Below are 10,823 nucleotides of genomic sequence, written 5' to 3' on the forward strand. Positions count from 1 at the left end.
CAACCTGGCCGCCTACACGGCCCTGTTGCAGCCCCACAAGCGCCTGATGGGGCTGGACCTGCCCGACGGGGGCCAGTAAGGGGGGAACGGGGGGATTGGGGATGGGGATTGGGGGTTTAGGGGCTGGGGATTGGGGGTTTGGGGTTGGGGATTGGGAGTTTAGGGGCTGGGGATTGGGGTTTGGGATTGGGGGTTTGGGGGCTGGGGATTGGGGGTTTGGGGTTGGGGATTGGGGAATTGGACCTGCCCGACAGGGGCCAGCTGGGGATTGGGAATTGGGGATTGGGAGTTGGGGGATTGGGGTTGGGAGTTGGGGATTGGGAATTGGGGAATGTGGAATTGGGAGCTGGGGGAATGGGGATTGGGGAATTGGGATTTGGGGAATTGGGGATTGGGGGATTTGGGAACTGGGGAAATGGACCTGCCCAACGGGGGCCAGTATGTGGGGAATTGGGAATTGGGGGATTGGGAATTGGGGGATGGGAATTGGGGACTGGGGGATTGGGAATGGGGGATTGGGGATTGGGGGAATTGGGGGAACATCTTCCCAGGGCCTACCCTAATATTTTCCCAGGCCCAACCTTCCTTTCCAACTCCCCTGAAAATCCCACTATTTTATCCCCATTTCATCCCCATTTTTCCCATTTTATCCCAAATATTTTTCCCCATTTTCCCCCCATTTTTTCCCCTATTTCATCCCCATTTTCTCCCCGTTCCATCCCCAGCCTCACCCACGGTTACATGACGGACACCAAGCGGATCTCGGCCACCTCCATCTTCTTCGAGTCCATGCCCTACAAGCTGGATGTGAGCTGGGGGGAGCCCCAGGGTGTCCCCAGGGTGACCTGTCTGTCTGTCTGTCCCTGGTCTGTCTGTCTGTCCGTCCCTGAACTGACTGACCTCTCTGCCCGTCGCTGGGATGACTGACTTGTCCATCTGTCTGTCTGTCCCTGGACTGACCGATTTGTCTCTGTCTGTCTGTCTGTCTGTCTGTCTGTCTGTCTGTCCCTGGGCTGACCAATCTGTCTATCCATCCCTGGGCTGACCTGTCTGTCTGTCCGTCCATGGACTGACTGACCTGTGTGCCTGTCCCTGGACTGACTGACCAATCTGTCTATCTGTCTGTCTGTCTGTCCCTGGTCTGCCTATCTATCCCTGGTCTGTCTGACCTGTCTGTCTGTCTGTCCCTGGTCTGTCTGACCAATCTGTTTGCCTGTCCCTGGTCTGTCTGACCTTCCTGTCTGTCTGTCTGTCCCTGGTCTGTCTGACCTGTCTGTCTGCCTGTCCCTGGTCTGTCTGTCCCTGGTCTGTCTGGCCTGTCTGTCTGTCTGTCTGTCCCTGGTCTATCTGACCTGTCTGTCTGTCTGTCCCTGGTCTGCCTGTCTGTCTGTCTGTCCCTGGTCTGTCTGTCCCTGGTCTGTCTGACCTGTCTGTCTGTCTGTCCCTGGTCTGCCTGTCTGTCTGTCTGTCCCTGGTCTGTCTGTCCCTGGTCTGTCTGACCTTCCTGTCTGTCTGTCTGTCCCTGGTCTGTCTGACCTGTCTGTCTGCCTGTCCCTGGTCTGCCTGTCTGTCTGTCTGTCCCTGGTCTGTCTGGCCTGTCTGTCTGTCTGTCTGTCCCTGGTCTATCTGACCTGTCTGTCTGTCTGTCCCTGGTCTGTCTGTCCCTGGTCTGTCTGACCTTCCTGTCTGTCTGTCTGTCCCTGGTCTGCCTGTCTGTCTGTCTGTCCCTGGTCTGTCTGTCCCTGGTCTATCTGACCTGTCTGTCTGTCTGTCCCTGGTCTGCCTGTCTGTCTGTCTGTCCCTGGTCTGTCTGTCCCTGGTCTATCTGACCTGTCTGTCTGTCCCTGGTCTGTCTGTCCCTGGTCTGTCTGACCTGTCTGTCTGTCCCTGGTCTGTCTGGCCTGTCTGTCTCTCTGACCTGTCTGTCTGTCTGTCCCTGGTCTGTCTGGCCTGTCTGTCTCTCTGACCTGTCTGTCTGCCTGTCCCTGGTCTGTCTGACCTGTCTGTCTGCCTGTCCCTGGTCTGTCTGTCCCTGGTCTGTCTGTCCCTGGTCTGCCTGACCCGCCTGTCCGTCCGTCTGTCCCTCCCAGCCCGCCACAGGCCTCATTGACTACGCCCAGCTGGAGGTGACCGCGCGTCTCTTCCGTCCCCGCCTGATCATCGCGGGCACCAGCGCCTACGCCCGCCTCATCGACTACGCCCGCATCAGGAGGGTGAGGAGGGCTCCTGGGGGGTCCTGGGGGGCACTGCGGGACACTGGGGACAGCAGGTGACCCCTGTGGGTGTCCCCAGGTGGGTGTCCCCTGATGGGTGTCCCCAGGTGGGTGTCCCAGGTGGGTGTGCTCTGATGGGTGTCCCTGGTAGGTGTCCCCCGCCTCATCGACTACGCCCGCATCAGGAGGGTGAGGAGGGCTCCTGGGGGGCTCAGGGGGGCACTGGGGACAGCAGGTGTCCCTGGTGGGTGTCCCTGGTGGGTGTCCCTGGTGGGTGACCCCAGGTGGGTATTAGTGGTGGGTGTCCCAGGTGGATGTCCTCTGGTGGATGTCCCTGGTGGGTGTCCCTGATGGGTGTCCCCAGTGGGTGTCCCCAGGTGGGTATCAGTGGTGGGTGTCCCCAGGTCAGTGTCCCTGATGGGTGTCCCCAGCTGGGTGTCCCCTGATGGGTGTCCCCAGTGGGTGTCCCAGGTGGGTGTCTCCTGGTGGGTGTCCCCAGGTCAGTGTCCCTGATGGATGTCCCAGGTGGGTGTCCCTGATGGGTGTCCCCAGGTGGGTATCCCCAGTGGGTGTCCCCTGATGGGTGTCTCAGGTGGGTGTCCCCAGGTGGGTGTCCCAGGTGAGTGTAACTGGTGGGTGTCCCTGCTGGGTGTCCCTGGTCAGTGTCCCTGATGGGTGACCCCAGGTGGGTATCAGTGGTGGGTGTCCCTGGTCAGTGTCCCTGATGGGTGTCCCTGATGGGTGTCCCTGGTGGGTGTCCCAGGTGGGTGTCCCCAGGTCAGTGTCCCTCGTGGGTGTCCCTGATGGGTGTCCCCCGCCTCATTGACTACACCCGCATCAGGAGGGTACCTGGGGGGTCCTGGGGGTCTCTGGGGACAGCAGGTGACCCCGGGGGGTGTCCCCACAGGTGTGTGACGAGGTCAAGGCCTACCTGCTGGCAGACATGGCCCACATCAGCGGCCTGGTGGCCGCCAAGGTGATCCCGTCCCCCTTCGAGCACGCGGACGTCGTCACCAGCACCACGCACAAGACCCTGAGGGGGGCCAGGTGGGACCCCCATGGGGGGGTGGGAGTGAGGGATTCAGGGATTCAGCTCCTTGTGGGGCTGGGACCAGGGAGCTCCTTGTGGGGCTGGGAATGAGGAAAACCCAGTGTGGGGCTGGGATTCAGGGAGCTCCTTGGGGACCTGGGAATGAGGGACCCCCTTGAGGGGCTGGGAATGAGGGACCCCCTTGTGGGGCTGGGATTCAGGGAGCTCCTTGTGGGTCAGGGAATGAGGGAACCCCTTGTGGGGCTGGGACCAGGGAGCTCCTTGTGGGGCTGGGAATGAGGGACCCCCTTGTGGGGCTGGGACCTGTGACCCCCTTGGGGGTCAGGGAATGAGGGAACCCCAGTGTGGGGCTGGGATTGAGGGAGCTCCTTGTGGGGCTGGGACCTGTGACCCCCTTGGGTGGCTGGGAATGAGGGACCCCCTTGAGGGGCTGGGACCAGGGAGCTCCTTGGGGGCCTGGGAATGAGGGACCCCCAGTGTGGGGCTGGGGTTCAGGGAGCTCCTTGTGGGGCTGGGACCCTGTGAGCCCCATAGGAAGCTGGGACCCAGCGAGTTCCTTGGGGACCTGGGAATGAGGGAACTTCTTGGGGGGGCTGGGAATGAGGGACCCCCTTGAGGGGCTGGGACCCCAGGAGCTTCTTGTGGGGCTGGGACCCTGTGACCCCCTTGTGGGGCTGGGACCCTGTGAAGCCTTTGGAGGGCTGGGAATGAGGGAGCCCCTTGTGGGGCTGGGACCTCAAGGAGCCCCAGGTGCACCCCAAGGGGACCCCAAGGTGCCTCATGTGAGCCCCTTGGGGGACTGGGAATGAGGGAAGCCCAGTGAGAGGCTGGGATTGAGGGACCTCCTTGAGGGACTGGGACCCCAGGGAGTCCCTGGGAGCCCCAGGTGCACCCCAAGGGGACCCCAGGGTGTCCCAGGCTGGGACCCAGGGAGCTCCTTGTGGAGCTGGGAATGAGGGGACCCAGTGAGGGGCTGGGACCCCAGGAGCTTCTTTTGGGACCCTGTGAGCCCCTTGTGGGGCTGGGAATGAGGGACCCCCTTGTGGGGCTGGGACTCTGTGAGCCCTTTGGGGGGCTGGGACCCAGAGAATCCTTTGGGGGGCTGGACCCTGTGAGCCCTTTGGGGCTGGAACAGAGCAAGCCCCATTGAGGGGCTGAGACCCAATGAGTTCCTTGGGGTCTGGGAATGAGGGACCCTCTTGGAGGGGCTGGGACCCCAGGAAGCCCCAGGTGCACCCCAAGGGGACCCCAGGGTGCCCCAGGCTGGCAATGAGGGACCCCCTTGTGGGGCTGGGATTCAGGGAGCCCCTTGGGGAACTGGGACCCTGTGAGATCCTTGTGGGGCTGGGAATGAGGGACCCCCTTGAGGGGCTGGGATTCAGGGAGCCCCTTGGGGAACTGGGAATGAAGGAACCCCAGTGAGGGGCTGGGACCCAGGGAATCCCTTTGTGGGGCTGGGACCCCAGGGAGCCCCAGGTGCACCCCAAGGGGACCCCAGGGTGCCTCAGGCTGGCAATGAGGGACCCCCTTGTGCCCCTTGAGTGTCCCCCCGGGCAGGAGAGGTGACGCTGTCCCTTTGCCACCAGGTCAGGGCTGATCTTCTACCGCAAGGGCGTGCGCTCGGTGGACAAGAGGACGGGCAAGGAGACGCTCTACGACCTGGAGGACAGGATCAACTTCTCCGTGTTCCCCTCGCTGCAGGGGGGACCCCACAACCACGCCATTGCTGCCGTGGCCGTGGCCCTCAAACAGGTCTGTGCTGGGGGGGGCTGGGGAGGGCGTGTCCTGTGTCCCCCCTGTGCTCTGGGGTGTCCCCTGTGTGCTATGGGGTGTCCCCTGTACTTATGGGGTGTCCCCCCTGTGCTCTGGGGTGTCCCCTCTGTGCTTATGGGGTGTCCCCTGTGCTTATGGGGTGTCCCCCTGTGTGCTCTGGGGTGTCCCCTTTGCTTATGGGGTGTCCCCTCTGTGCTCTGGGGTGTTCCCTCTGTACTTATGGGGTGTCCCCCTGTGCTCTGGGGTGTCCCCCTCTGTGCTATGGGGTGTCCCCCTCTGTGCTATGGGGTGTCCCCTGTCCTGATGGGGTGTCCCCCAGTGCTATGGGGTGTTGGGGTATCCCCTGTACTATGGGGTGTCCCCATGCTGATGGGGTGTCCTGTCCCCCCCATCTATGGGGTGTCCCCCATGCTGATGGGGTGTTGGGGTGCCCCCTTGCTCTGGGGTGTCCCCTGTGCTATGGGGTGTCCCCCTATGCAATGGGGTTTCTCCTGTGCTATGGGGTGTTGGGGTGTCCCCCTTGTTCCATGGTGTGTCCCCCCTGTGCTATGGGGTTTCTCCTGTGCTATGGGGTGTCCCCCCTGTGCTCCCTGTGCTATGGAGTGTCCCCCTGTCCTGATGGGGTGTCCCCAAGTGTTATGGGGTGTCCTGTGTCCCCCCTGTGCTATGGGGTGTCCCCCTATGCCATGGGGTTTCTCCTGTGCTATGGGGTGTCCCCCATGCTGATGGTGTCCCTGTCCCCCCTGTCTGTGGGGTGTTGGGGTGTCCCCTGTGCCATGGGGTGTCCCCCCTGCCCCATGTGGTGTCCCCCCCATGCCGATGGTGTCCCTGTCCCCAGGCCAGCTCCCCGGCCTTCAGGCAGTACTGCCAGCAGGTGCTGAGGAACGCCAAGGCCATGGCACAGGCGCTGCTGCAGAGGGGCTACACCCTGGTGTCAGGTGAGTCTGTCTGTCTGTCTGTCTGTCTGTGCCAGGTACACCCTGGTGTCAGGTGAGTCCGTCTGTCTGTCTGTGCCAGGTACACCCTGGTGTCAGGTGAGTCTGTCTGTCTGTCTGTCTGTCTGTCCCACGTACACCCTGGTGTCAGGTGAGTCTGTCTGTCTGTCTGTCTGTCTGTCCCAGGTATCCCCTGGTGCCAGGTGAGTCTGTCTGTCTGTCCCAGATACACCCTGGTGCCAGGTGAGGCTCTGTCCCTGCTGTTGTGGGGTCAGGGAGGGAGGAGCCATGCTGGGGACAAGGCTGAGCCATACTGGGGACAAGAGTGACCATGGTGGGGACAAGAGTGACCATGGTGGGGACAGGGCTGAGCCATGGTGGGGACAAGGCTGAGCCATGCTGGGGACAAGAGTGACCATGGTGGGGACAAGAATGAGCCATGGTGGGGACAAGAGTGACCATGCTGGGGACAAGGCTGAGCCATGGTGGGGACAAGAGTGACCATGCTGGGGACAAGGCTGAGCCATGTTGGGGACAAGGCTGAGCCATGGTGGGGACAAGGCTGAGCCATGGTGGGGACAAGAGTGACCATGCTGGGGACAAGGCTGAGCTGTGGTGGGGACAAGAGTGACCATGCTGGGGACAAGAATGACCATGCTGGGGACAAGGCTGAGCTGTGGTGGGGACAAGAGTGACCATGCTGGGGACAAGAATGAGCCATGCTGGGGACAAGAATGAGCCATGCTGGGGACAAGGCTGAGCCATGGTGGGGACAAGGCTGAGCCATGCTGGGGACAAGGCTGAGCCGTGGTGGGGACAAGGCTGAGCCATGGTGGGGACAGGAGTGACCATGGTGGGGACAAGGCTGAGCCATGGTGGGGACAAGCGTGACCATGGTGGGGACAGGAGTGACCATGGTGGGGACAGAACTGAGCCATGTTGGGGACAAGGCTGAGCCATGGTGGGGACAAGGATGAGCCATGGTGGGGGCAAGAGTGACCATGCTGGGGACAGGAGTGACCATGGTGGGGACAAGGCTGAGCCATGTTGGGGACAAGGCTGAGCCATGCTGGGGACAAGGCTGAGCCATGCTGGGGACAGGGCTGAGCCGTGGTGGGGCCGGGTGGCTCTGCCCAGTCTCAGGCCAGCACTGGGGACGTGCAGCAGGCCTGGGGGACAGAGCCAGCACCGCCAGCCCTGCAGAGCCCACGAGGCCCAGCAGAGCAGTCTGGGGGTGCTCAGCACCCCTCACCCCTGTCCTTCCCTCCCCAGGGGGCACCGACAACCACCTGGTGCTGGTGGACCTGCGGCCCAAGGGCATGGACGGGGCGCGGGCAGAGCGGGTGCTGGAGCTGGTGTCCATCACTGCCAACAAGAACACGTGCCCAGGGGACAGGAGTGCCCTGACCCCCGGGGGGCTGCGCCTGGGTGAGGGGCACCCCCTGCCCTGGGGCCTGGGGGGCATCACCCCACAGCAGCCCCACGGCTTCTCCCCTCTCTGAGAGGGAATTTGGGGCTGGGTTTGGGTGGGGAAGGGGGAGAAGGATTTGGGGACATCTTGGTCCCCAAATTTGGGGAGGTGCAGTGAGGGGTCTGGGGCCAGGGAGCTCCTTGTGGGGCTGGGAATGAGGGAAATTCTTGTGGGGCAGGGAATCAGGGAGCCCCACCCTGCCTAGGTGGTTCACCCCTCTCTGAGTGGGAATTTGGGGATGGGTTTGGGTGGGAAAGGGAGCAGGGACTCGGGGGGAGAATTTGGGGAGTCCTTGGTTGGAGGCCCAGTGAGGGGTTTGGGGACAGGGAGCCCCTTGGGGGGCTGGGAATGAGGGAGCTTCTTGGGGGTCTGGGACTGGGACCCCGGGAGCTTCTTGGGGGTCTGGGACCCAGGGAGATCCTTGTGGGGCTGGAAATGAGGGAGCCCTTGTGGAACTGGGAATGAGGGAGCCCTTGTGGGGCTGGGACCCCATGAGCCCCTTGGGGGTCTGGGACTGAGGGAGCCCCTCATGGGGCTGGTGCCCCTGCAGTGCTGCTGTCCCTGCTGGGCTCTGTCCCTGATGGGCTCTGTCCCTGCTGTCCCCGCTGTCCCTGACAGGCTCTGTCCCCGCTGTCCCTGACGGGCCCTGTCCCTGCTGTCCCTGCTGTCCCCGCTGTCCCTGTTGTCCCCACTGTCCCCGCTGTCCCTGACAGGCTCTGTCCCTGTTGTCCCTGCTGTCCCCGCTGTCCCTGACAGGCCCTGTCCCCGCTGTCCCCAGGTGCCCCTGCCCTGACGTCGCGCCAGTTCCGTGAGGAGGATTTCCAGAAGGTCGTGGAGTTCATCGACGAGGGCATCGCCCTGGCCTTGGACGTCAAGAGCAAAACCAGTGAGCCCTGGGGACCCCCATTTCCCCCAGTTCTCCCCATTTCCCCTTCCTTGCTGCCCCTCAGCTCCTTCTGCTGCCCACCCTGGTCCCCAAAAACCACGTGGCAAAACCCATGAGCCACGGGGGCCCCATTTCTTTCCCCCCATTCATTTCCCCCCATTTCTTTCCCCCCATTTATTTCCCCCCATTTCTTTCCCCCCCTTTATTTCCCTCCATTTATTTCCCCCATTTCTTTCCTCCCATTTCCTTCCCCTCATTTCCTTCCCCCCATTTATTTCCCTCCATTTATTTCCCCCCGTTTATTTCCCCCATTTATTTCCCCCCATTTCTTCCCCCCCATTTATTTCCTCCCATTTCTTTCCCCCCATTTCTTTCCCTCCATTTATTTCCCCCATTTATTTCTCCCATTTCTTTCCCCCATTTCTCTCCCCCAATTCCTTTCCCCCCATTCCTTTCCTCCCATTTATTTCCCCTCATTCTTCCCCCCATTTATTTCCCTCCATTTAGTTCCCCCATTTCTTTCTCCCCATTTCTTCCTCCCATTTATCTCCCTCCATTTATTTCCCCCATTTCTTTCCCCCCGTTTCTTTCCCCCCATTTCTTTCCATTCCTTTCCCCCAATTCCTTTCCCCCAATTCCTTTCCCCCATTTCTTTCCCCCCATTTCTTTCCCCTCATTTATTTCCCCCATTTCTTTCCCCCATTTCTTTCCCCCCATTTCTTTCCTCCCATTTCTTTCCCCCATTTATTCCCCCCATTTCTTTCCCCATTTCTTTCCCCCATTTCTTTCCCCCATTTCTTTCCCTCCATCTATTTCCCCCCATTTATTTCCCCCAATTCCTTTCCCCCCATTTCTTTCCCCCATTTCTTTCCATTCCTTTCCCCCCATTTCTTTCCCCCCATTTCTTTCCATTCCTTTCCCCGTTTCTTTCCCCCATTTCTTTTCCCCCATTTCTTTCCCTCCATTTATTCCCCCCATTTATTTCTCCCATTCCTTTCCTCCCATTTCCCCCATTCTCCCTTCCTGCCTGCCCCTCTCCCCTTTGTAACACCACCCCTTCACCCCATCCCAATGCCAGCCCAGCCGTGGGTACCTGTGGCAGGGCTGGAGCTGCCCTGGTGCTCACCTGTGCCCTCCCCACGCCAGGTAAGCTCCAGGATTTCAGGAATTTCCTGCTCCAGGACCCGGGCACGCAGCAGCGCCTGCAGGAGCTGCGGGGGCGCGTGGAGACCTTCGCCCGTGCCTTCCCCATGCCCGGCTTCAGCGACCACTGAGGGGGGCACGGCCCTGCTGCCAGCCTGGGGCGCTGGGGAGGGGGCACTGAGACCCTCAGACCCTTTCCCCTTCCCCTTTTTTCCCATTGTCACCCTTGGGTGCTGCATCCCTGGGGTGGGGGCGCATCCTTCTCTCAGTGTTAGAACCTTCCTGGGCTTGCTGCAGCCTCATCTTGCACTTTTCTATGGGGAGGGGTCGCTAATAAAAGTGGGGGCAGAGCTTTGGTGCTGTGCTGGATGTTGGGGAGGGGTCCCTGGGGCCCTGGGGGTCTCATTGAGACCTTGGCTTGTGCCTGCCCCATGCCCGGCTTTGGGCACCACTGAACGGGGCACAGCCCTGGTGCCAGCCTGGGGGCACTGACACCCTCAGACCCTTTCCCCTCCCCTTTTTTCCCGTTGTCACCCTTGGGTGCTGCATCCCTGGGGCGGGGGCGCATCCTGCTCTCAGTGTTAGGGTACAGAGACCCCCCCAGATCCTGCATTTGGGTGGGGGGCACTGCTTGCTGCAGCCTCATCTTGCACTTTTCTATGGGGAGGAGTCGCTAATAAAAGTGGGGGCAGAGCTTTGGTGCCGTGCTGGATGTTGGGGAGGGGTCCCTGGAGCCCCGGGGGTCTCATTGAGACCTTGGCCTGTGCCTGCCCCATGCCCTGGTTCAGCAACCACTGAGGGGGGCACGGCCCTGGTGCCAACCTGGGGACGCTGGGGAGGGGGCACTGAGACCCTCAGAGCCACCCTCCTTTTGTCCCCCTCCCCTTTTTGCTGCGCCCCTGGCGTGGGCACCCATCCTTCCCTCAGTATTGGGGTACAGAGACCCCCCAGACCCTGCTCGGGCTTGCTGCAGCCTCATCTTGCACTTTTCTATGGGGAGGGGTCGCTAATAAAAGTGGGGGCAGAGATTTGGAGGTGTTTGGGCTGTGCTGTGGTGTTTGGGATGTTGGGGAGGGGTCCCTGGAGCCCCTCAGTGCCCTGCCAGGAGCCCCTCAGGCTCTCGTGCCTCAGTTTCCCCAGCCTGGGGGGCTCTGAGGGCAGGGGGTGGTGCTGAGACCGGGGACTTTGGGGTGCGGTGGGGGGGACACCCTGGGGACCCGACCCGACCCGACCGGACCGGACCGGACCCTCCCCTTTTCCTGGCGCCCAGCCGGGCTCTGTCCGGATCTGTCCTGGGTCTGTCCCGTGTCTGTCCGAGGCTCTGTCCCGTGTCCGTCCTGAGTCTGTCCCA

At 61.8% G+C, this 10,823-nt stretch overlaps 1 protein-coding gene across 1 annotated transcript; it reads left to right on the forward strand.

Moving 5' to 3' along the window:
- Positions 1–9,823, forward strand: SHMT2 (serine hydroxymethyltransferase 2). Its single transcript, XM_077192634.1, has 9 exons — positions 1–75; positions 726–807; positions 2,091–2,213; positions 3,121–3,260; positions 4,851–5,016; positions 5,876–5,975; positions 7,245–7,400; positions 8,222–8,329; positions 9,476–9,823. The coding sequence occupies exons 1-9, from the start codon at positions 47–49 to the stop codon at positions 9,601–9,603; spliced, it is 1,032 nt and encodes a 343-aa protein (XP_077048749.1). The 5' UTR covers positions 1–46; the 3' UTR covers positions 9,604–9,823.
- Positions 9,824–10,823: the final 1,000 nt, after the last annotated feature.

The sequence above is a fragment of the Agelaius phoeniceus genome, chromosome 35, assembly GCF_051311805.1.
Source record: "Agelaius phoeniceus isolate bAgePho1 chromosome 35, bAgePho1.hap1, whole genome shotgun sequence".
NCBI lineage: Eukaryota > Metazoa > Chordata > Aves > Passeriformes > Icteridae > Agelaius > Agelaius phoeniceus.